General features: G+C 42.5%; 1 protein-coding gene across 1 annotated transcript in view; it reads right to left on the bottom strand.

Annotated features, from left to right (window-relative positions):
* The window catches only part of LOC124803224, a 176,851-nt gene that overhangs the window by 135,650 nt on the left and 13,353 nt on the right, over window positions 1–27,848 (bottom strand). Inside the window, exon 2 of the mRNA XM_047264404.1 lies at window positions 17,542–17,763. Coding sequence (XP_047120360.1) covers window positions 17,542–17,763 — 222 coding nt within the window. The remainder of the gene's footprint in view (window positions 1–17,541; window positions 17,764–27,848) is intronic.

Genomic DNA, 27,848 nt, shown 5'->3' with positions numbered 1-27,848 from the left:
TACTGCACAGTTGAGTGAGTAAGAGCTTCGCGAAACTCTGTTTTGATATTGGTGACGTGCTTCGTTCATTGTCAAAGCGCTGTTTCCAAACTGTAGCTCGTAACTTAGACATCTTTGCTTCGAACTTTTTTGTCGTGGTTTACAAATGCAGCGTAACTGAATCAAACAAATACGTAATTAAAGAAGAAATACAGCGCTATTTGACTGCTAACATCGTTGTTATGCGTTGTTTTCTTCGGATTTTAAAACTGGTGCTGTTACAGCGAAGCACTTTTTCAGGAGACACACTGTTCTTCAACACTATTTGCATGATTAAATTGTAATTCCCATTTCACAATAATCTTCAGTTAGTGAGGTTTATTTATTTTAATTTTGAGGTGCATGTATAGTGCAGTATATCAACACGAGAACACTGTTAAAATGATATTGAACACATATGTCCGCAAGGTTGGCATATTACGTACTTACAGGGTGACAGTTACTGAACTACATGAAAAAAATGTAAATTACTTACAAACTACGTCGTGCACACACTTTATTCATCATGTAAACGTCACTGTACGTATTCGGATTAACGTTATGATTTGTTCGATATGCCTGCCATTATTGGCGATGATATGGCGCACACGAATAGCGAAATTCTGCATCACCCGCTGAAGTGTCGGAACATCGATGCTGGCGGTGACATCCTGAATGGCTGATGTCAGGTCAGATATGGTTTTCAGGTTGTTGGTGTACACTTTGTCTTTAATAGAGCCCCACAAAAAGGAGTCGCATATGTTCAGACTGTTAGTAAAATATGGAATCGGTGGGTTCAGGAGGGTAATACGGAACGCCATGTCTCCAACCCTGAGTCAACAGATGGGGACGTTTGCAAGACAACTACCGTCTGCGCGAACAGTTCGACGCCGTTTGCAGCAGCTTGGACTATCAGCTCGGAGACCATGGCTGCGGTTACCCTTGACGCTGCATCACAGATAGGAGTGCCTGCGATGGTGTACTCAACGACGAACCTGGGTGCACGAATGGCAAAACGTCATTTTTTCGGATGAATCCAGGTTCCGTTTACACCATCATGCTGGTCGTATTCGTGTTTGGCGACATTGCGGTGAACGCAGATTGGAAGCGTGTGTTCGTCATCGCCATACTGGCGTATCACTCGGCGTGATGGTATGGGTGCCATTGGTTACACGTCTGGGTCACTTCTTGTTCACATTGACGGCACTTTGAACAGTGGACGCTACTTTTCAGATGTGTTACGACCCGTGGCTCTACCCTTCATTCGACCCCCTTCGAAACCCTACATTTCAGCAGGATAATGCACGATCGCATGTTGCAGGCCCTGTACGGGCCTTTCTGGATACAGAAAATGCTGTACTGCATCCCTGGCCAGCACGTTCTCCAGATCTCTCACCAATTGAAAACGTGTGGTCAATGGTGGCCGAGCAACTGGCTCGTAACAATTCGCCAGTCACTACTCTTGATGAACTGTGGTATCGTGTTGAAGCTGCATGGGCAGCTGTACCTGTACACGCCATCCAAGCTCTGACTCAATGCCCTGGTGTATCAAGGCCGTTATTACGGCCGGAGGTGGTTGTTCTGGGTAGTGATTTCTCAGGATCTATGCCCCCAAATTGCGTGAAAATGTAATCACATGTCAGTTGTAGTATAATATATTTGTCCAATGAATAGCAGTTTATCATCTACATTTCTTCTTGGTGTACAAATTTTAATGGCCAGTAGAGTAAATGTGTGGCATTTTAGCCAGTGCGTGAACATACACAGTAAACGAAATCCGTTTATTTTCATTAGAGTATAGCCTATCAACTAGATACGGTATTTTATCATTTTCATATGCCATCTTTATCATTTTTTACTTGGACCAATGCCTATAAGAAGTGGTCTGTGGGGTATGTGTTTTATTTTAATCCTCACTTTCCCTTTGTGATCAAAGGTCTCTGTTACTTAATACTCCCTGTCTTGCATAAAATCCATTTTGTTAGTTTGTGTGTGGGCTAAGGCAAATTTTCTGCTCTCTCTCCAAGCTAGGAACGGAGGCTGAATCGTTGGAATGCACACTACAATACCGTTGCTGGCGCTGGCGGATGTTTCTTTGTCGGACACCCTGTACATGCATAACACTCACCTATACTCCATAAGTACACATACAATATAACTCTTACAATCTGCAGTGAAAGCGACCATTGTGCGAGGAGGAAGAACAAACATCCTTTCTGATAGGCGCCTGAACCTGATCCGTGGGATATCCCAACCAACGATGCTATACAACATTTACAATTTTACATTTCGTAAGAGTTAATATCGAGGCTCGTCCCTTCTCGCTACAAACTTCCTGTCAGCTATTGCAAGGTTTCTGCGGTGTTTAAATAAAATGAAACATTTAGACCAATAAAGAATTGAAGGTCTATGTGCCGCTAATAATAAAACTCTTTCCAGATTTTTTTTTTTTTTTTTTTTTTTTGCCATCAGTTACTGAATGATTTGATGCGGCCTGCCCCGAATTCTTCTCCTGTGCTAGCCTCTTCACTTCAGAGTAGCACTTGCAACCTACGCCCTCAATTATTGGCTGGATGTATTCCAATCCCTGTCTTCCTCTACAATTTTTACCCTCTACAGCTCCCTTCTAGTACCACGGAAGTTATTTTGTAATGTCTTAACAGATGTCCTATCATCCTGTCCCTTCTCGTTGCCAGTATTTCCACATATTCCTTTTCTCTACGATTCTGCGCAGAACCTCCTCATTCCTTACCTTATCAGTCCAACTAATTTTTAGTATTCTTCTGTAGCACCACATCTCAAAACGCTTCCATTCTCTTCTGTCCCGATTTTCCCACAGGCCTTGTTTCACTACCATTCAAAGCTATGCTCCAAACGTACATTCTCAGAACTGTCTTCCTTAAATTAAGCCTGTGTTTGATCCTAGTAGACATCTCTTGGCCAGTGATAATCTGCTTTTGATGTCATCCTTGCTCCGTCCGTCATTGGTTGTTTTGCTGTCTAAGTAGTAGAATTCCTTAATTTCATCTACTTCATGACCATCAAGCCTGGTGTTAAATTCCTCTCTGTTCTCATTTCTGCTACTTCTCATTACTTCCATCTTTCTTCGATTTTCTCTCAGTCCACATTCTGTAGTCATTAGACTATTCATTCAATTCAGCAGACCGTGTAATTCTTCCTCACTTTCACTCAGGATAGCAATATCATCAGCGAATCTTACCATTAAAATCCTTTCACTCTGAAACTTTCATTTATTTCCGTCATTGCTTCTTCGACATTTGGGATAAACAGCAGGAGCGAAAGACTACATCCCTGTCCTACTCTCTTTTTTAATCTGAACACTTCGTTCTTAGTCTCCCACTCTTATTGTTACCTCTTTGCTCTTGTATATACTGTACATCATCCGTCTTTACCAATAGGTAACCCTATTTCTCTCAAAATTTCAAATATTTTGCACAATTTTACATTGTCGAACGCTTTTCCAGGTCGACAAATGCAGTGAACGTGTCTGTATCTTTCTTTAGTCTTGCTTCAAATTCTACTACTGGATCCCCTATCTCTTCTACATTTCTCTCCTCTGCATTTAACAGTGGAATACCCGTTGCATTCTTAATGTTACCACCCTTGCTTTTAATTTCACCGAAAGTTCTTTTCATTTTTCTATGTGGTGGGTCGGTCCATCCGACAATCATTTCTTTTTCAATTTCTTCACATTTCTGTAGCTGTTTTGCTTTAGCTTCCGTGCACTTCCTATTTATCTCATTCCTCAGTGAGTTGCATTTCTGTATTCCTGAATTTCCCTGAAAATTTTTCTACTCCCTTCTTTCATCGATCAGCTGAAGCACTTCACCTGTTACCCACAATTTTTCGCAGCTACCTCTTTTATATGTGTGTTTTCCATTTCACCGTCTGTAATTGCTCTTTTTAGAGATAGCCATTCCTCTTCAACTGAACTGGCTACTGAGCTATTCATTTTCGCAGTATCTGTAGCCTAGGAGAACTTCCACCAACACCATACTGAAACGAATATTCGGGAGAGTCGAAATGAGATATTTCAGAAGGCTGTGCAATTTCGCACTGCCTTGAGGCCAACTATCAAAAGTATTGTCTATATATATTTAAAACAAATATCCCAGTTTCAGTGTTGACAACACCAGGGCAAGTTCTTGTAAATCTGCCTTAAGATGCGCCATAATAGGTAGCAAAACGTTCTGTACCGCAAGTCCTTGTGTGCGCTCACAGAGTGGGTCACTGAATGAACAATAAGAGGAAGCCAACACACGTCGAAACAGCACCTCATTTTACTGCAACTAATCCCACAGGGATACGCAAAAGAGAAGAGGAATCAAATCAAAGCTTACTAAAATACCAGAGTCATTCGAAGCCCAGTCCCTTTAATCGGAGCATGAAATCTCCAGAATACCTAATGTGATGTCCAAACTAACCAACTACGTTAGACACATGAACAGGAGTCGATATTCATGTCTGCTAAATATCAACCCATAATTTAACTAAAAGTAGTATCTCTCCCTTCCCCTGGTTTTGAATAACGTTTTCGGAAGGGTTCCCTTGACTGTCACGGTGTGTTTGCAATTCGCGAGACTTGGCTCGCTAGACAGTTGCGCGAGGCTGTTTCGAGAGACATCTCTCTCGCCCTTTCATTTACACAGAGAGAAAAGTTTCGCGGAACAGGCACGATAAAGGTTAGCCGTCATTCTGGACGAAACAACCGTATCGGAGTTCTGTGTTGCCGTACCTATGGCTGCTGCATCCACTTCTACCCTCATGATGATGGTGCGTTCGAAAAACGAAGTCATTGCTGATGATACAACGAAATGTACCGCCGGCGATACCAATAAAGGAACCAGATTATGAGGTATGTAGGTGTAGAATTCACTGAAAGCACCATTAGGAACTTCATCCAAATGGACGCAAAAAATTTTGATGATCTTGTATCACTGGTCCGAATGTCGAAGAAATGGATACAAAGTAGAGAGAAGCAGTAACTGTTCGGTAAAGGCTGGTTATACACTGCAAATGACGATTCATACACAAATCTACAATAGTTGCTTAAACCATCAAAGAGTACGATATCAGGAATTATCTCAGCAGTTTGTGAAGAGCTGACGGGAGCAGCTCTATAGAAACTTGTAAAGACAAGTATTATTACTGATGGTCTTTAATAATAGATCAATATTTGGATTAATAACACATAATAAAGTATATATAATGGTTTGTTTGCATGGACATCTTACGCAGCAGCTGTCAAAAGTCGGTTACTATTATTTGTCCGTCTTGAGCTTACAGCAATTTAATTAAAGAAAATTACACAAGTCGCATTTCGCTTTTATCACACACAGACACATAAAATACAAGAACAGGAACAACACAAAATGTGAAAGAAACAGAAAAGAAGAGATGGGACACAATGACATACAACCACGAATACACACACAGAATATCCGATATTTTCAAAAAACAAGGCGTAAAAATATCCCACCAAAAACAATCAACTCAATCCAGAAATATTTCCCAAAAACAATAGGAAAAACTGATCTATACCAGAAATCTGGAATACACTAACTGAAATGCAGTACATGTGATGTCAGATACATAGATCAAACCAGGAGGACATTTGACACCAGAACAAAGAATATGCAGGAGCATGGAAGTATAGGACAAATCATTCAACTTTTGCAGAACACTTTTACCAACACCAACATAAAATTACGAACAGAGGCACATACATGACAATCATAAAGATAAACAACAAAACACACCTCCTCACCTTACAAGAAAACTACCACATTCAAAATACCATGAAACAAAACAAACAACTCATAAACGATAAGATCAACTTAGCAAACCATACTCTCTTTAAACTTATTGACCACTTAATATAACATTAAATATAAAGAAATAACCAAAACCTCTATTTATGACTGCCATCTCCTTCCAAAATCTGTAAAAAAAAAAAAAAAATCAATACAGTCCCATCTCCTCTCATTTGTCTCTTTGTCTACCTAACATACAAGACAATGTCACTAATTCACACTAACTCACACACACGAACACACACACACACACACACACACACACACACACACACACACACACACACACACACACACACACAAAAGAAGTAATTTCACAGGTTGGCAGCACTTACAACGTGAACGAAAACAAATGAACAGATATGAACACTGTTATTGTGCAGAGTGAGAAACACACATAACTGCAGTTCAGTTTACGAAAGTGAAGTATACATAATGCAGCGCAAGAAATACTACAGATTGGCAAAAACTGCCAACGGCAAATGTGAATCGAAGTCTTTCGATGTCAACCGCTGTAGAATGGGGGATGACGCAGAATATGTAAAGAAACTCTGTAAGTAATTTGCACTCCAACTTTATAAAGAAAACGATGTTTTTAAAACACAAAGCAACCATAAACGTATCCAATTTGCAGAATAACCTCGGAAGATGCTCTATAAATAAAAGCGAAACGCGTCTGGTGTAATTCTCTTTAATTAAATAGCAGTAAGCTCGAGGAGGATAACCAATAGTAACTGAAAATATAATTGTATCACGTTTTGTAAAAAAGGTATTTTTATAGAAACTTATCTAAAATATAAAGTTTAAGAGTACTTCCAAAGAATAATTAATGAGAACAAAAATAACAGGAGAAGAGTTCAGTTCTACGGGCTTCACAAAATATTTCCATTCAGTGGAGCTATAAAAGAGTTCGCTGCTAATCACCTTAAAAGAATTCTACGAGAAACTGTGTTGGTCGCCGGGACTGCGAGCCAGGCAATGGAGGATTTCGAAACTAAAAGTTCTTCGTATTCTTTCAGGAAAGAATGACGCGACATGAAAACCAAAGAACTTTTAACTTCACCGACAACGGCCGCGAAACCTAATCCAGGACCTGTGCTGCCTAAAGAGTGTTACATATCCTCCTTGAACATAAAGACGATGTAGAGTCCTTGTACAATGTATTCGCTAAGACATCCACAGTATTAATGAGTGTAAAAGTTCTTTGATAAACGTTCTCTTAGATTTTATCAATACGCTTCTGCTGTTCGAGTGAATCCTAGGAACTTTCTAGTCAGAGTTTGAATCAAAATCGATCATTCAGTTTACACAGAAAACCACACATGGTGAGAAACATCGCCACACGCACATATAAACATACACACAAACATTTCATGTATATATGAGAGGCAGCCAAATTAAAATGAGATTGAAAAAATGCAACTAAACTATTTAATATTTCAAAACTAATCGCCATAACTGTTAATACATATATCCCAGTGCGAGACAAGACGGTCAGTGGCTTCAGGGAAAAAAAATTCCGTTTGACGACGGAAACATGATAGTACCAAGGCAGAGGTCTAATGTTCATCGACTTCCTGGATCAAGGCACCATTATTAACACACAGCGTCACATTGACACTTCGCAAAAATTGAAGCGCGCATTTAAGTCCAAACTCCCAGGAATGTGACGGGTGGCATCATTCTGTTGCAGGATAAGGCTCGCCGAGGTTGTTTCGACTAGGCAACAGAAGTTCCGCTGAGAATCTCTCACACGTCCGCCATGTGGTACCTATCTCTCTACATACGATTTCCATATTTCTGGATCCCTGAAGAAAGAAATTCGTAGCAGTCGATGTTTTGGACGAAGAGGAGCACGCCTGGATACAATCTTGGTTCCGTAGGTAACCGCAAACTCTTTTCAATGAAGGCACTGACCGTTTTGTCTCACAGTGGCATAAATGCGTTAACAGTTATGGCGATTACTTTTGAAACAATAGACAGTTTACTTACCTTTCATCCATTTGTCTCGTTTTCATTTGATTGCCCCTTATATAACACGTCAGATTCGGGCGGTATTTTGCTACACTTGTGAACAATCTCGACTAATGCATGGGTGATTCGTCCTACTAAAACTAACTACCCCCCCATGAACCATGGACCTTGCCGTTGGTGCGGAGGCTTGCGTGCCTCAACGACACAGATAGCCGTTCCGTAGGTGCAACCACAGCGGAGGGGTATCTGTTGAGAGGCCAGACAAACGTGTGGTTCCTGAAGAGGGGCAGCAGCCTTTTCAGTAGTTGCAGGGGCAACAGTCTGGATGATTGACTGATCTGGCCTTGTAACACTAACCAAAACGTCCTTGCTGTGCTGGTACTGCGAACGGCTGAAAGCAAGGGGAAACTACAGCCGTAAATTTTCCCGAGGGCATGCAGCTTTACTGTATGATTAAATGATGATGACGTCCTCTTGGGTAAAATATTCCGGAGGTAAAATAGTCCCCCATTCGGATCTCTGGGCGGGGACTACTCAAGAGGACGTCGTTATCAGGAGAAAGAAAACTGGTGTACTGCGGATCGGAGCATGGAATGTCAGATCCCTTAATCGGGCAGGTACGTTGGAAAGTTTAAAGAGGGAAATGGATAGGTTAAAGTTAGATATAGTGGGAATTAGTGAAGTTCGGTGGCAGGAGGAACAAGACATTTGGTCAGGTGAATACAGGGTTATAAATACAAAATAAAATAGGGGTAATGCAGGAGTAGGTTTAATAATGAATAAAAAAATAGGAGTACGGTAAGCTACTACAAACAGCATAGTGAACGCATTATTGTGGCCAAGATAGACACGAAGCCCACGCCTACTACAGTAGTACAAGTTTATATGCCAAATAGCTCTGCAGATGATGAAGAAATTGATGAAATGTATGATGAGATAAAAGAAATTATTCAGGTAGTGAAGGGAGACGAAAATTTAATAGTCATGGGTGACTGGAATTCGAGAGTAGGAAAAGGGAGAGAAAGAAACATAGTAGGTGAATACGGATTGGGGGAGAGAAATGAAAGAGGAAGCCACCTGGTAGAATTTTGCGCAGAGCATAACTTAATCATAGCTAACACTTGGTTCAAGAATCATGAAAGAAGGTTGTATACATGGAAGAACCCTGTAGATACTAAAAGGTATCAGATAGATTATATAATGGTAAGACAGAGATTTAGGAACCAGGTTTTAAATTGTAAGACATTTCCAGGGGCAGATGTGGACTCTGACCACAATCTATTGGTTATGAAATGTAGATTAAAACTGAAGAAACTACAAAAATGTGAGAATTTAAGGAGATGGGACCTGGATAAACTGAAAGAACCAGAGGTAGTACAGAGTTTCAGAGAGAGCATAAGGGAACAATTGACAGGAATGGGGGAGAGAAATACAGTAGAAGAAGAATGAGTAGCTTTGAGGAATGAAATAGTGAAGGCAGCAGGGGATCAAGTAGGTAAAAAGACGAGGGCTAGTATAAATCCTTGGGTAACAGAAGAGATACTGAATTTAATTGATGAAAGGAGAAAATACAAAAATGCAGTAAATGAAGCAGGCAAAAATGAATACACACGTCTCGAAAATGAGATCGACAGGAGGTGCAAGATTGCTAAGCAGGGATGGCTAGAGGATAAATGTAAGGCTGTAGAGGCTTATCTCACGAGGGGTAAGATAGATACTGCCTACAGGAAAATTAAAGAGACCTTTGGAGAAAAGAGAACCACTTGCAAGAATATCAAGAGCTCAGATGGAAACCCAGTTCTAAGCAAAGAAGGGAAAGCAGAAAGGTGGAAGGAGTATATAGAGGGTCTATACAAGGGCGATATACTTGAAGACAATATTATGGAAATGGAAGAGGATGTAGATGAAGATGAAATGGGAGATATGATACTGCGTGAAGAGTTTGACAGAGCACTGAAAGACCTGAGTCGAAACAAGGCCCCCGGAGTAGACAACATTCCATTAGAACTACTGACAGCCTTGGGAGAGCCAGTCCTGACAAAACTCTACCATCTGGTGAGCAAGATGTATGAGACAGGTGAAATACCCTCAGACTTCAAGAAGAACATAATAATTCCAATTCCAAAGAAAGCAGGTGTTGACAGATGCGAAAATTACAGAACTATCTGTTTAATAAGTCATAGCTGCAAAATACTAACGCGAATTCTTTATAGACGTATGGAAAAACTGATAGAAGCCAACCTCGGGGAAGATCAGTTTGGATTCCGTAGAAATGTTGGAACACGTGAGGCAATACTGACCCTACGACTTACCTTAGAGGAAAGATTCAGGAAAGGCAAACCTACGTTTCTAGCATTTGTAGACTTAGAAAAAGCTTTTGACAATGTTGATTGGAATACTCCCTTTCAAATTCTGAAGGTAGCAGGGGTAAAATACAGGGAGCGAAAGGCTATTTAGAATTTGTACAGAAACCAGATGGCAGTTATAAGAGTCGAGGGGCATGAAAGGGAAGCAGCGGTTAAGAAGGGAGTGAGACAGGGTTGTAGCTTCTCCCGGATGTTATTCAATATGTATAATTTAGCAAGCAATAAAGGAAACAAAAGAAAAGTTTGGAGTAGGCATTAAAATCCATGGAGAAGAAATGAAAACTTTAAGGTTCGCCGATGACATTGTAATTCTGTCAGAGACAGCAAAGGTCTTGGAAGAGCAGTTGAACGGAATGGACAGTCTCTTGAAATGAGGATATAAGATGAACATCAACAAAAGCAAAACGAGGACAATGGAATGTTGTCGAATTAAGTCGGGTGATGCTGAGGGAATTAGATTAGGAAATGAGACACTTAAAGTAGGAATGAAGTTTTGCTATTTGGGGAGCAAAATAACTGATGATGGTTGAAGTAGAGAGGATATAAAATGTAGACTGGCAATGGGAAGGAAAGCGTTTCTGAAGAAGTAAAATTTGTTAACATCGAGTATAGATTTAAATGTCAGGAAGTCGTTTCTGAAAGTATTTGTATGGAGTGTAGCCATGTATGGAAGTGAAACATGGACGATAAATAGTTTAGATAAGTTTTCGGGGGGTGCTACAGAAGAATGCTGAAGATTAGATGGGTAGATCACGTAACTAATGAGGAGGTATTGAATAGAATTGGGGAGAAGAGGAGTTTGTGGCACAACTTGACTAGACGAAGGGATCGGTTGGTAGGACATGTTCTGAGACATCAAGGGATCACCAATTTAGTATTGGAGGGCAGCGTGGAGGGTAAAAATCATAGGGGGAGACCAAGAGATGAATACACTAAGCAGATTCAGAAGGATGTAGGTTGCAGTAGGTACTGGGAGATGAAGAAGCTTGCACAGGATAGAGTAGCATGGAGAGCTGCATCATACCAGTCTCAGGACTGAAGACCACAACAACAACAAAACTAACTAAACATTTAGCCCACTTAATACGTATGGCTCTAGAGAGGTGGTTATATACATTATCAAGGTAACTGGTAAATTGTTAACGTTTATTGTCACAGACAATTAAAATACTCGTGTCACTCACACACATTGAAGTGTTATTGTGAAAGTAATGTTAAGTATTTATGGTATGCAAGCAGGGCGAATAAAATTTGTTGATAGTTGACACTTCAGGCTGGTTTCTTCCAATTAGAAACCTCAGCGTTCACCATTGCCAGACTACTATAACAACTGTTCAGCTCTTTTCAAATTCCTCGTCCGGCTTTCTTCCTTCACCTGTTGGCATCCCAGAACCTGGATTTGGCGTTTTTATTTCGCATTTCGTCAGAAATGATAACCACACTACAATAACACACGCACAACAAAGTAACGAAATAGGACACACACACCCATGCCCGATGGAGGACTCGAACCTCCGCCGGGACCAGCCGCACAGTCCATGACTGCAGCGCCCTAGACCGCTCTGCTAATCCCGCGCGGCTACTGACTTTATTCATTAGGATTTCCTGCTCTTGCATTTTTCGTGACTGCAATTAAACTTATTGGTTATTAGGTCCACCTGTTAGGCAAAACATTATTTTTTCGTATGATCTAACCTACTTAAGCACACCTTGCCATTATCAGTAGGTTTTCCTTTATTCAAGTCTGTGAAGAGACTTATTAAAATGAAAAGTGTTTGTTACGAACAAACTTCTGCAAAACATATGTAGTATTTGTGTGTGGAAGTAAAGAGTCTGCCAAAGCAGAATGTAAACAATACCAAACATATGCGTGAATTATCACACACAACAAAATTACGTTTAAACCTAAAGTGTTGTGTTAGTCCACCAATTAAATTCACAGCAACAGCAACCGATTGCAGATGTACGAGTACATAATAATGTAAAAATGGTGCAGCATAACCGTATAATATAAAAATAAGGTAAGTAATGACATAAAAAAACAAAAACTTTTGGGCTAATTTTCGTAGATTATTTATCACTTAAAAATGTTCACATTTCATAAATTTGAGTAAAAGAAGACCCACTGATGATGTCACATAGATGTTGAAACATGTTTTTATTATTTTAAAAAATATGTTTTTGTGAAACAGGCAGACCTTCCATCCAACAATTCGTATTAACTTTATTTGCTTTTACTTTTTCTTCCTATCGTTCTTTTTTCGTTTTTAGTCTACCCATAAACTGTAACCGACTGCCAGTCAGGACTGCTCATCGATTGGTATTGCAGCCAATGTGAGGATAGTTCCAGATAACCAATGAAAGCGAGAAATTACAGTTTGGTTTCAGTGCTGAAACTGAACATTTTCCTTCTTCAGTTTGCTCGTAGTCGTCAGCTTTAATCACGCGAACAAAGCAGCGTGATTAATAATGCTGTCGAGGGCAATATTCTCGGATACACTGCACATCACGAGGTTGTGAATAGGTTAGGACGCGAGCGTAAATTCAGAGCCACAGAACACGTCGCCTGCCGCAGTTCAGTCATCGGTCACTTAAAAACGGCCATGTACAGAGCATCTCGCACTGCTGTCATACCTGACAGCTGCCACTCCCAACAATGTTCTGTGTTACGTGTCCACGTACACTTCAGCCTTTGTGAAGTGACCCACTGTATTTGCATGTCACAGAAGCTCTCCCGTGAACCGTGAGTCGTCCTTGGGTAGCTCAACCAGTAGAGCACTGTCGCGCGAAAGGCAAAGATCCCGACTTCGAGTCTCGGTTCGACACACAGTTTTAATCTGCCAGGAAATTTCATATCAGCGCACACTCCGCTGCAAAGTGAAAATCTCATTCTATCCTAAAAGGGGTTGAAAACTGATCCATGACTGGTTTTCAGTTGCTCTTCGAGCACCAGGTCTCCATGCACAATTCACATGAATGGATGCAGGTGATCAGACAGTATGTTTACGTACGTGTCACCTGTCAGAGTCGTTTCTAGATGTATCTGGGGTCTCATAATACTCCACCTGCACACGTCCCACACCATTACAGAGACTCCACCAGCTTCAGCAGTCCCATGCTGTCATCCAGGGTCGATGGTTTAATGAAGTTGTCTCCAAACCCGTACACGTCCATACACTCGATACAATTTGAAACGAGACTCGTCCGACCAGGCAACATGTTTCCAGTCATCAACAGTCCAATTTCGGTGTTGACGGGCCCAGGCGAGGCATAAAGCTTTGTGTCGTACAGTCATCAAGGGCACACAAATGGGCCTTCGCCACCGAAAGCCCATATCGATGATGTTTCGTTGAATAATCCGCATGCTGACACTTGTTGATGGCCCATCATTGAAATCTGCAGCAATGTGCGCACGAGTTCCACTTCTGTCATACTGAACGATTCTCTTCAGTCGTCGTTGGTCCCGCTGTTTCAGGATTTTTTTTTCTTTTTTTTTCCGCAGCGACGTCAGAGATTTGACGTTTTACCGGATTCGTGATATTAACGGTACACTCGTGAAGTGGTCGTATGGGAACATCCCCCCTTCATCGCTACCTCGGAGATGCTGTGTTCCATCGTTCGTGCACCGACTATAACACCACCCTTGTTCTCTTATATACACTTGTTGTCTGATACAGGCGTTGCCGACCGCAGCGCCATATTCTGCCTGTTTACATACTCTGTATTTGAACATGCGTGCCTGTACCAGTTTCTTTGGCGCTTCAGTATATCTCGCAGCCTGTCAAGGAACTTGAAAGTTAAAAAAAAAAAAACAATTGGAGGCCGAATGTGGGAGTTACAGTTCAGTGGAATAGATTCCTAGTAGCCATGAGCCTGGAAACCCTAAAGTAAGTACCAACAAACATCTTCCACACATCATTATAATGAGTTGAGCATTTTGACTAATACACAGTATATTTATTCCCTTGTGAAATTTGCTGTCAATAATCCACTGCAGTTCAAAAGGAACAATAATGCAGTTTATTATAATATCAGAATAAAAAATGATAATCTTTACTCCACAATAAGACTGCCTTTAACACAAAGATGACACAAAATGCTGCAACCAAAATTTTTGACCACATACCCAGTGATAGAAAAGTAAAATTTTAAAGCAAACTGAAAAGGCTTCTCCATGATCTCTCCTTTTATTCCAAGTTTCTCCTTGACAAGTGCTTCTATTCTATAAAAAGTTTCTAATATTCTAATGTTTGAAAGGTAGTATATAGGAATTACTAACTCCCATACATATATTTAAAAAAAATAAAATAAAAACATAATTCTTGAGCATGTAGCCAAATTTACAAATTAATCTGAGATGTGACTGTGATATCGCTGCCTCCATATCATTACGATTAATCATGAATCCATGGATCTTATATGGAACTAAGTCATTTTGAAGGAGTGTTAAAATGAAGTAAGAGGGTATTTACAGTCAAAGCATGTGAACCTTGCTAGGTCACTTCCTCTTTTGTATTGCTACTGACGTACTTTCGGACAGCAGCCATTCTTGTTATGTATTCTATTGGCTTCTCCCCTCCTTCGGTACGGAAAGTACGTTGTGCGTAGGAACAGATACACATAAATAGATAAAATATGAACATAAACAGATGGAAAACTTTTTAAAGACACTTTTATTTTAACACTTTGACTGTTTGTGTGTATTGGCAGAAAGTAAAACTGAAGAAAGCTCGTGAATTGTGCTTCCGTAGCTCATTTTGTCCACGAAATGCAAAATTTCTGTGTTTTAGTCCCAGTACATCACACACTTTTAATACTTCTAATCTGCCAGCAACCTTCATCTCAGTACACACTCAATTCAGAGTGAAAAATTATTCTGAGGTCACTTAGCATAACTTCTCTTACTTCAAATGTGTGGCACTTTTCCACAAAAGTTTGAACTATGAGGCTCATTTTGATCAACAATGTGCATCATGAAATTTCTTAGTAAGAACAAAGAGATGTAAAAGAGAAAGAATTCATTACCTTTCCAATGCTGCCGGCACGGAGGCAGCACCCGGCCCTCGGTAGTACAAGTAAATTTTGGTGTAGTTGGGATAAATCTTATGCTTCCAAGGCCACAGGTAACTGAATGTCTTACGAATGTGTTACCTGTTACAGAAACTGGTCGTTAGAGTAAGTGTTCCCACAACAAAGTACTACCCGCGAACACCTTCCTAGTAGCCACACCAGTTCTCTGAGCCTGGTCCCTTAAGGTAGGTGTAGTTGGGATAAATCATTATGCTTCCAAGGCCACAGGCAACTGAATGTCTTACGAATTTATTTACTTTTTATTTATTTATTGTTCCGTGGGACCAAATTAAGGAGAAGTCTCCATGGTCATGGAACGAGTCAATACATGGAATTATAACGCGATAGTAGAAACAGATAAAATGAAATATAGAAAACATATTCAGGAGATAAGTCTTAAGTTTAAATAAAGAAAATCAACAATATAACACTGGAACCCGCTTAATTTATAGCTCTTCCAGGAGCTCCTCGACAGAATAGGAGTGAGCCATGAGGAAACTCTTCAGTTTAGACTGAAAAGAGTTTGGGCTACTGCTAAGATTTTTGAGTTCTTGTGGTAGCTTATTGAAAATGGATGCAGCAGAATAGTGCACTCCTTTCTGCACAAGAGTCAAGGAAGTGCATTCAACATGCAGATTTGATTTCTGCCTAGTATTAACTGAGTGAAAGCTGCTAACTCTTGGGTATAGGCTAATATTGCTAACAGCAATCGACATTAAAGAAAATATGTACTGTGAGGGCAATGTCAGAATTCCCAGAGTATTGAATAGGTGTCGACAAGAGGTTCTCGAACTTACACCACATATAGCTCGAACAGCCCGTTGTTGAGCCAAAAATACCCTTTTTGAATCAGAAGAATTACCCCAAAATATAATACCATACGACAAATGCGAAGGAGACTACTTTTCGTGTTGAACTGTCACTTATTTCAGATACTGTTCTAATGGTAAATAAAGCAGCATTTAGTTTCTGAACAAGATACTGGACGTGGGCTTTCCACAACAGCTTACTATCTATCCGAACGCCTAGGAACTTGAACTGTTCCGTCTCGCTTATAATATGCCCATTCTGTCTGATCAAAATATCGGTTCTTGTTGAATTGTGAGTTAGAAACTGTATAAACTGAGTCTTACTGTGATTTAGCATCAAATTATTTTCCGCAAGCCACGAACTTATTTCATGAACTACATTATTTGATACTGTTTCAATATTACACACAAGATCCTTCACTACCAAGCTGGTGTCATCAGCAAACAGAAATATTTTTGAATCGCCTGTAATACTAGAAGGCATATCATTTATATAAATAAGAAACAGCTGTGGACCCAGCACCGACCCTTGGGGAACGCCCCACTTAACAATGCCCCATTGGGACTGAACACCACCACCACTCTCAATATTACGGATAATTACTTTCTGCTTTCTGTTCTTAAAGTAAGAGGCGAACCAATTGTAAGCTACTCCCCTTACTCCATAATGGTCCAACTTCTGCAGTAATATTTTGTGGTCAACACAGTTAAAAGCCTTCGTTAAATCAAAGAAAACACCTAGCGTTCGCAACCTTTTATTTAATCCGTCCAAAACCTCAAAGAGAAAAGAGAATATAGCATTTTCAGTTGTTAAACCATTTCTAAAACCAAACTGAACATTTGACAGCAAATTATGTGAATTTAAATGCTCGAGATACCTTGTATATACAACCTTCTCGATAACTTTAGCAAACACCGATGGCATATAAATAGGTCTGAAATTGTCAACATTATCCCTGTCTCCGTTTTTATAAAGTGGCTTCACTACCGAGTACTTTAATCGGTCAGGAAACCGACCACTCCCAAAGGAAAAGTTACAGATATGGCTAAGTACTGGGCTAACATACATAGAACAATACTTCAGTATTCTGCTAGATACCCAGTCATATCCGTGAGAGTTCTTGGTCTTTAGTGATTTAATTATTAACTCAATCTCCCTCTTGTCAGTATCACGGAGGAGCATTTCAGGTAACAGTCTCGGAACACTTTTTTTCTAAGAGCGCTATGTGATTCCCTGTTGGGACTGGGTTTCTATTTAGTTCACCTGCTATATTCAGAAAGTGATTATTAAATATTGTACATATACGCGACTTATCAGTAACACGGACATTCCCACTACGCACTGATTCTACATCCTCGACCTGTCTCTGCAGGTGTCACTTATTAGAGAAACTGGTACTTAGAGTAAGCGTTCCCACCACAGAGTACAGCCCTGGAACAGGTGTGTGTGTGGAGCGCCAGGCACCTCACCTCGACGGCGACGCCGGGCAGCGGGAAGAGCTGTGCGGGCGGCGTGTCCCTGGGCACGAAGCGGTAGAACTCGCGGCCGTCCTTGTACCACTTGACCGAGTACAGCGACTCGCCCTCCAGGTCGAAGCGGCACTCCAGCCGCGCCGTCTGCCCGCGCACCGCGTGCACCGGCACGCGGACCTCCAGCAGCCGCAGCCCATCTGCAACCGGGTGCACCGCCAGCTCTCACCAACACTCTTACGGATGTGCCTCCCCATGACTATTGAATACACAGTCGGCGAGTCTGCCCCTGAGTCAGACTCCGCAACTTCAAAAATTTACAGCCTGACAAAAGAAGTGAAGCACCCAGAAGACATGGCCAGATGTCATATCTGGTTGGCTTCAAGAGGCTGGTAAAAAACAAAAAAAGTCTATTAAAAACTAAGAACCCGCCTCGATTGCGATAAAAGCACATAGTGGTAAGTGTTAACCCAGGTTTCGGCGTAGATAACTATATCTTCCACAATGAGATTTTCACTCTGCAGCGGAGTTTGCACTGATATGAAACTTCCTGGCAGATTAAAACTGTGTGCCCGACCGAGACTCGAACTCGGGACCTTTGCCTTTCGAGGGCTGGTGCTCTACCATTTTTTTTAAATCTCGTTTATTTCGCTTTTGTTCGTTGCATCTGATCAGGGCGGACGTCGTAACACATCCGTTTAGGTTGGTTGTTGATCGATTAACTCAGTGTTTTTTAATTACAGAGGGCAGCTGACCCTCTGACCGAACACGCAATACCATCTGAGCTACCGAAGCACGACTCACGCCCGGTCTCACAGCTTTACTTCTGCCAGTATCTCCTCTCCTGCCTTCCAAACTTTACAGAAGCTCTCCTGCGAACCTTGCAGGTCAGATGGTAGAGCACTTGCCCGCGAAAGGCAAAGGTCCCGAGTTCGAGTCTCGGTCGGGCACACAGTTTTAATCTGCCAGGAAGTTTCATATCAGCGCACACTTCGCTGCAGAGTGAAAATCTCATTCTGGAAACATCCCCCAGGCTGTGGCTAAGCCATGTCTCCGCAGTATCCTTTCTTTCAGGAGTGCTAGTTCTGCAAGGTTCGCAGGAGAGCTTCTGTAAAGTTTGGAAGGTAGGAGACGAGATACTGGCAGAATTACAGCTGTGAGACCGGGCGTGAGTCGTTCTTCGGTAGGTCAGATGGTAGAGCACTTGTCCGCGAAAGGCAAAGGTCCCGAGTTCGAATCTCGGTCGGGCACACAGTTTTAATCTGCCAGGAAGTTTCAACTACACCTTCTTCAGAACAACAATAAAACCCACAAGTGCCTAAGAAGACCTTTGTCAATGATTAAAAGAACAGGATAGCTATAAACGAAAAAGAAAAAGAAAACACAAACAGTACATATGTACAAAGTCTAAACCACTACTTAACTTAATGGTGTACGCTCCACCTCACACCGGCCTATGTTCGATGAGCCATGACCCGCCATAAACTGCAACTACAAACGGTCGCTCACTTACAGGCCTGACCCACTATCTACACTCCTGGAAATGGAAAAAAGAACACATTGACACCGGTGTGTCAGACCCACCATGCTTGCTCCGGACACTGCGAGAGGGCTGTACAAGCAATGATCACACGCACGGCACAGCGGACACACCAGTAACCGTAGTGTTGGCCGTCGAATGGCGCTAGCTGCGCAGCATTTGTGCACCGCCGCCGTCAGTGTCAGCCAGTTTGCCGTGGCATACGGAGCTCCATCGCAGTCTTTAACACTGGTAGCATGCCGCGACAGCGTGAACGTGAACCGTATGTGCAGTTGACGGACTTTGAGCGAGGGCGTATAGTGGGCATGCGGGAGGCCGGGTGGACGTACCGCCGAATTGCTCAACACGTGGGGCGTGAGGTCTCCACAGTACATCGATGTTGTCGCCAGTGGTCGGCGGAAGGTGCACGTGCCCGTCGACCTGGGACCGGACCGCAGCGACGCACGGATGCACACCAAGGCCGTAGGATCCTACGCAGTGCCGTAGGGGACCGCACCGCCACTTCCCAGCAAATTAGGGACACTGTTGCTCCTGGGGTATCGGCGAGGACCATTCGCAACCGTCTCCATGAAGCTGGGCTACGGTCCCGCACACCGTTAGGCCGTCTTCCGCTCACGCCCCAACATCGTGCAGCCCGCCTCCAGTGGTGTCGCGACAGGCGTGAATGGAGGGACGAATGGAGACGTGTCGTCTTCAGCGATGAGAGTCGCTTCTGCCTTGGTGCCAATGATGGTCGTATGCGTGTTTGGCGCCGTGCAGGTGAGCGCCACAATCAGGACTGCATACGACCGAGGCACACAGGGCCAACACCCGGCATCATGGTGTGGGGAGCGATCTCCTACACTGGCCGTACACCACTGGTGATCGTCGAGGGGACACTGAATAGTGCACGGCACATCCAAACCGTCATCGAACCCATCGTTCTACCATTCCTAGACCGGCAAGGGAATTTGCTGTTCCAACAGGACAATGCACGTCCGCATGTATCCCGTGCCACCCAACGTGCTCTAGAAGGTGTAAGTCAACTACCCTGGCCAGCAAGATCTCCGGATCTGTCCCCCATTGAGCATGTTTGGGACTGGATGAAGCGTCGTCTCACGCGGTCTGCACGTCCAGCACGAACGCTGGTCCAACTGAGGCGCCAGGTGGAAATGGAATGGCAAGCCGTTCCACAGGACTACATCCAGCATCTCTACGATCGTCTCCATGGGAGAATTGCAGCCTGCATTGCTGCGAAAGGTGGATATACACTGTACTAGTGCCGACATTGTGCATGCTCTGTTGCCTGTGTCTATGTGCCTGTGGTTCTGTCAGTGTGATCATGTGATGTATCTGACCCGAGGAATGTGTCAATAAAGTTTCCCCTTCCTGGGACAATGAATTCACGGTGTTCTTATTTCAATTTCCAGGAGTGTATGTACAGTCGTGGACTAAACGAGCGAGACCCCTCGCCTTTTCGTTATGCTGATCCGCACAGCTTTAAAGTCTGCTACACATTATAATAGGCAGGGCGACGAAGTGCTACCAACGTACTATGCGAGTTCGCTCAGCTGATGTGCTGAGATAGCTGGCACTGGAGAAACTCGCGCTTGGAAGACGCCACAGCATCGTCTGCCACCACTTCGTGGGAAACGAAATACCTCAAGTATAAGTCAATGTGTTACAAGGGACCGTATACCACAGGACGTGCGATACATTTCCACTTATTATGTCCACCTGTACTCGAGGTAAACGGGTTTTAAGGTTTGGGTAGACAGATAGACGGTCAAGAAAGTGAGACTAGTAGGGTTCCATTTGTACCGATTTACGTGACGAAATCCTAACAACAAAACTAGCTACCACAGTTACCGAAGATGAGGGCTGCATAATAATTTCCCCTACTCTTTATTCGAAATGTTCTAGTTGCAGTCGATACATGAGCGTATTCATCGTAGCTACGCTTCCGATCCAAATCACGTTTACAGGAATGCAAATAAAATCCATTTGCCTATACACGTGGTAATTTAGATCCCACTATTAATGGCTCTGAGCACTATGGGACTTAACTGCTGTGGTCGTCAGTCCCCTAGAACTTATAACTACTTAAACCCAACTAACCTAAGGACCTCACACACATCCATGCCCGAGGCAGGATTCGAAACTGCGACCGTAGCGGTCACGCGGTTCCACACTGTAGCGCCTAGAACCGCACAGCCACTCCGGCCGGCTCCACTATTAATGCCACCGCGTTTTAGATGTGCGAGCGAGCATTCTCATTGCTAGCTACCTTAAGGAACACTTCGGCTAATGAACGTTTTCTGGCTGTGGCACCCCTAATGGAGAATTCGAAACATTGTAGAATACGTTTGGCAGCTACGTCTCCGTTTATTTCCTGGGGTGGTGCAGAATTATCCTACTAAATTTACTCGCTAATAACAGTTTTTTATTATTTCGATAAACATCCCGCATGATTGTCACATAAGCGGTGACATAAAGGTAGATAATTCATGTTTGTGAGTCCAGAAAGCCCTATTCAACAGAAACTGCAAATCATTTTGCCATTTTCATTGCGAAATCGCCGGCTTATTCACGTCTGGGGTAATAATAGAGGGCTGTTTGCCTGGGTTGTCTGCTAGCGTAGTGAAAGGTGTTTGCTACTGCAAGGGTGGTCTGGTTTGTTTTCGGTTCTAATCTCGATGGAGGCAGTTGCTACCTTTATTCTGTACCGACGCCCTCTGGATGTCGATATGAAACTCCTGTAGAATTTCTTACTTGTTACTGCCTACTTTCTCCGCTTCTGTCAATAACTGAATTGACTGAAGTGTGGCACTGAACGATTTTTATCTGAATTTCGTTATGAATCTTCGCGCATTGCTAAATTTGCACACTCCCACGGTAGGTCAGCAACGGTAATCCAGTTTGACTGGTCTGAACTTTGACACAGACGATTTCGCGGCCGAATGCGCATAATATTTTGCTAACTCGTAACGATCTGGAGTACTTCGTCTTATTAAAACAGTTATGTTATCTCTATAAGATAAAATTCATATTTATTAGTACAGTTCATACTAATTAGAGTTTCTTCTTTCATTTATATCTTGTACTTAGGTGTTGTGGTTAACACAGTAATCAGCAATAATATAGTCTTACACATGATTGAAAACAGTCTGACAAATTTCGGATAGTTTTTCAGTTTCACACCTGTGCATAGTATGTTGGTAGCACTTCTTCGCCTTGCCTGTTATGCTGTGTAGCAGACTTTAAAGCTGTGTGGGTCAGCATAACGAGAAGGCGAGGGGCCTCTCTCGTTTTGTCCACGACTGTACATGCGCAAGACAAGGGAAGTTACTGGAATGCGCATGCGCATACGAATGCGAGAAAGTTTATACATGGTTCGGGGCTAAATAGCCCATATATTCCAAACCGTGGATCAACTTATATCAAAAAATGAAATGGATAGAACAAGAGACGAGCTAAATAGGAGATGAAACCTAAAATAACCGCACACGGTTGCTTATGCTACTAAAGAAACTTATATATGAAGCTACCTATGACAATAGGAGGAACTCTTAAAAGCTATACCTAAAGCCAGTAGTTAGCCTGGGGGGGGGGGGGGGGGCGGGGGCTGAGGGGACGTAATCTAAAGGCGTCGTGGTAATAAAGATATAGGGATAAAACGTGAGGTGTTCAACGGGCTAAAATAACCTTCTTGTAAAAGGAAAATGAGGATAAAAAGAAAGAAGATGAACAGCTGTACCAACCGCGCTCGCCAATCAGCGCGCATGTGATAATCCCCAGATCATCAGGTTTACAAGTATGAAGAACAAAGTAAAGGCACGAAACCTTCAAAAAGAATTCTATTTGTTAGTAGGAGTTGGTCATTGAGGATATTGTCTTTAACATGTTGCAGATGCCTAAAGATCTGCATTTCTTCCAAAACATCCAGTTTTAAGCCCTTAACCTCGGCATGATCTAATTCGATATTAACGGAGGGCTCGGCGCATGAGCCGTGTGCACAAGGTATTCCGCATAAGTAGAGCCCTTAGTACCGTCACCGCTTCTAGTAGGAATATGCTCTTTATACGTGAGACCCTGAGCTCGCCCCGTTTGCCCGATGTAAAATTTTGGACAATCCCCGCATGTAATTTTATATACTCCTGATTGGGAAAGTTTATCGCTCTTACTCTGCAAGGAGTGAATTAGATTGCTATGTAAACTGTTATTATAGCATCACTGCATGAAAGTGGTGTGCCACCTGATCAAACTGTTAAACACAGAATATTAAGGGGTAGATATTGGAAAAAATAAAACTCATTAACATTGCCACAGGCAATCTCAAGCTTTGCAAGAGACAGAGGCACAAGCACGAAATGAGCTAATATGTTGCAAGTCAGCTCATAACATGAGTTGTAAGAACCTCCATGTCTTCCTAAAAGGCACACAGCGATAACAGAACAGTTAACAGTCTGATAAGTGAATATACTGGAATAAGGAGCACACACGTGGTTATTATGAACTGATCCTTGCACCACAGCCTTACATCAGCTCTCTTTAAACACCCCAGCTCTCCATATCTCATCATGAGTTGATCATTCAGATCAGTCACATTCACAGCGGAAGTACTCGATTCTGTGATTATGATACTGTAACGAATCTATGTAATATATGCTCCAGTACAGTCTATGAACAAGCCGAAGAGGAACTCAATATGGTGGCATTCGCATGATGAACTTCATGCTGCTCACAACTTGCCATCTACTGATGGAGAAACTGTCTTCTGACAACACCACAACACAAATTGCCGCCAGCAACATGGAAGTCACTGACAGCACCTCCTGGAATCGATGTTCCTGTTCAACAAGCCGGCCGATGTTACCGAGCGGTTCTAGGCTCTTCAGACTGGAACCGCGCTACCACTACGGTCGCAGGTTCGAATCCTGCCTCGGGCATCGATGTGTGTGATGTCCTTAAGTTAGGTTTAATTAGTTCTAAGTTCTAGGGGACTGATGACCTCAGATGTTAAGTCACATAGTGCTCAGAGCCATATGAACCTGTTGAACACTAAGGTGTCTCCAGGTGTTGAAAACTACCAGGGGAAGGAAGGAGACCAACCGACTACCAACACCACGCACATCGCAGATGGACCATTGAGAGTCACTGAAGAATTTGGAGACGGAACGAGAACATCCCAACAGCCAGTGCAAGAATCAATTCACGATGGACCAACAGCTGCGCCTACCAGCCATAGTACCAGAGTCTCTGAAATCTTCTCCTGGGAGTGTAGATGTTGAGCTGACTCGGCAGTCGTCATCTGGAATCCAACCGGCAACTGGATGAGCAACAGCCAAGGCTGGGTGCAGCAAAACGATGACCTGTAAACATTGTGAATAAATGACTAAACTCTAATAATGTTTTCTTAGTGTCGAAGATACTTCACGGGCTCCTAATAGCTAACTTGACTTCAAGCAGAGGTGTTTTCGTTTGGCCCTCTTTAAAACGACATCAGTATTTTGCAGTGTTACAGATAGTGAGAATTATTGCTGTATGTTACAGATTTTACACAAGAAGAAAATTATGTCAGATCAGGTGAACGAAATGGCCATCAAAGAGGGGCTCCTCTTCCTATCCACCCTTCAGTAAATATCTAACGAAAATATTCATGAGTAAGATGTGCAATGTGAGTTGGGCACCATAATAGTGGAACCACATACGCACACGAAGATCTAGTGGCACTTTCTTCTTATTTTCTCACTCTTCAGAGTAGTTTAGTGCAGTTTTCCATAACCTCCACCTTCAGCGAACCTCTTCATCTCAGAGGGTGTATTCCAACCATCCCTCTACTGCTCCCTCTAGTACCATGACTTTCACGCTTTCCCTACAGATCTGTTGCAAACACATTTCTCGGGTTTGCTGCCGGATAACATTGTGCGGGACTACAATGTTTCATTGATACAACTGTTCGCCATCTTCAGGTGATAGCAGCTGCTGTCGTCAATACTGCGAGATACAACTGGTGATATTCGCGTGGCGGCGTCAAAATATTTCGGATTATGAAGAGAAATTATGCATGGGAGGAGAAATGCTCGCAGCTTTATGGAAGAGCTGTTCGGTAGCGCCGGTAGCGGCAACTACTATCACCTGAACATGTCGAACAGCTGTTCGCGATTACACAGGGTGGTCCATTGATCGTTACCGGGCCAAATATCTCACGAAATAAGCGTCGAACGAAAAAACTACAAAGAACGAAACTTGTCTAGCTTGAAGGGGGAAATCAAATGGCGCTATGATTGGCCCGCTAGATGGCGCTGCCATAGGTCAAACGGATATCAACTGCGTTTTTTTAAAAAAGTAGGAACCCCGGCTCTTTATTACATATTCGTGTAGTACGTAAAGAAATATGAATCTTTAAGTTGGACCACTTTTTTCGCTTTGTGACAGATGGCGCTGTAGTAGTGACAAACATACGGCTCACTATTTTAGACGAACAGTTGTTAACAGGTAGGTTTTTTTAAAATTAAAATACAGAAAGTAGGTACATTCGAACATTTTATTTCGGTTGTTCCAATATGATACATGTACCTTTGTGATCTTATCATTTCTGAGAACGCATGCTGCTACAGCGTGATTACCTGTAAATACCATATTAATGCAATAAATGCTCAAAATGATGTCTGTCAACCTCAATGCATTTGGCAGTACGTGTAACGACATTCCTCTCAACAGCGAGTAGTTCGCCTTCCGTAATGGTCGCACTTGCATTGACAATGCGCTGACATATGTTGTCAGGCATTGTCGGTGGATCACGATAGCAAATATCCTTCAACTTTCCGCGCAGAAAGAAATCCGGGGACGTCAGATCCGGTGAACGTGCTGGCCATGGTATGGTACTTCGACGACCAATCCACCCGTCATGAAATATGTTGTTCAATACCGCTTCAACCGCACGCGAGCTATGTGCCGGACATTCATCATGTTGGAAGTACATCGCCAATCTGTCGTGCAGTGAAACATCTTGTAGTAACATCGGTAGAACAAATACGTAGGAAATCAGCACACATTGCACCATTTAGATTGCCATCGATAAAATTGGGGCCAATTATCCTTCTTCCCATAACGCCGCATCATACAGTAACCAGCCAAGTCGCTGACGTTCCACTTGTCGCAGCCATCATGGATTTTCCGTTGCCCAATAGTGCATATTATGACGGTTTACGTTACCGCTGTTGGTGAATGACGCTTCGTCGCTAAATAGAACGCGTGCAAGAAATCTGTCATCGTCCTGTAATTTCTCTTGTGCCCAGTGGCAGAAGTGTACACGACGTTCAAAGTCGTCACCATGCAATTCCTCGTGCATAGAAATATGGTACGGGTGCAATCGATGTTGATATAGCATTCTCAACACCGACCTTTTTGAGATTCCCGATTCTCGCGCAATTTGTCTGCTTCTGATGTGCGGATTAGCCGCGACAGCAGCTAAAACATCTACTTGGGCATCATCATTTGTTTCAGGTCGTGGTTGACGTTTCACATGTGGCTGAACTCTTCCTGTATCCTTGAATACCGTAACTATCCGGCGAACGGTCCGGACACTTGGATGATGTCGTCCAGGATACCGAGCAACATACATAGCACACGTCCGTTGGGCATTTTGATCACAATAGCCATACATCAACACGATATCGACCTTTTCCGCTATTGGTAAACGGTCCATTTTAACACGGGTAATGTATCACGAAGCAAATACCGTCCTCACTGGCGGAATGTTACGTGATACCACGTACTTATACGTTTATGACTATTCAGCGCCATCTATCACAAAGCGAAAAACGTGGTCCAACTAAAACATTCATATTTCTTTACGTACTACACGAATATGTAATAGAAATGGGGGTTCCTATTTTTGAAAAAAGGCAATTGATATCCGTTCGACATGTGGCAGCGCCATCTAGCGGTCCAACCATAGCGCCATCTGGTTTCCCCCTTCAAGCTAGACGAGTTTCGTTCTTTGTAGTTTTTTCGTTTGACGCTTATTTCGTGAGATATTTGGCCCGGTCACTGTCAATGGACCACCCTGTATATTGTTGAAGTTGTATAACGTTGTGTGTGTGCAAAACTGAGAAGTGTATCTGAACCATGAAAGTTATTTTCTGTTATTTTAATGTATAGTCACATTACCTTCTTCTAGTCAATGTTTTACATTTCCTCGCCGATTGTGCGGAGGGCCTTCCCATCTCTAATCTGTCTATTTAAATTCCACTGTCTCTCTGTAACATCGCGTTACAAATCTCTGCTTCCTGTTTTGTTTTCCACAGGCCATGACTCAGTACCATACAACGTTGTGCTCCGGACGTACATTCTCATAAATTTATTTCCCAAATTAAGGCCTATGTTTAGTAACTGAATGAATTACAACGTCTTTGCCAGTGGTACTCTGCCTCTTATATGCGCCTTACATCGTCCATCACACATTATCTTGCCTTCAGGATAGCAGAACTCTTTCACTTCGTTCACTACTTGCTCCCCCATTGTTATGCCAAATTTAGAGCTACTCTCTTTTCTACTATCCCTCATTAATTTTGTCCATCCCTAATTTACTTTCAGTCCTTGTTTTATATTAATTGCTCTGTGCTTTCTGTTCAACATGTTCTGTAATTTTTACTCATTTTCACTGAACATAGCAATGTTATCGGCTAATCTTATCGTTCATATCTTCTCATCGTGAATTTTAATCACACTCTCTGAAATTTATTTTATTTACGTCACACCCTCTTACACATACTAGTCGAAC

This window comes from Schistocerca piceifrons, chromosome 6 (genome assembly GCF_021461385.2).
Source record: "Schistocerca piceifrons isolate TAMUIC-IGC-003096 chromosome 6, iqSchPice1.1, whole genome shotgun sequence".
Classification (NCBI taxonomy): domain Eukaryota; kingdom Metazoa; phylum Arthropoda; class Insecta; order Orthoptera; family Acrididae; genus Schistocerca; species Schistocerca piceifrons.
Note: the sequence above shows the minus strand (reverse complement) of the source record. Positions and strands in the feature narration are given on the sequence as shown.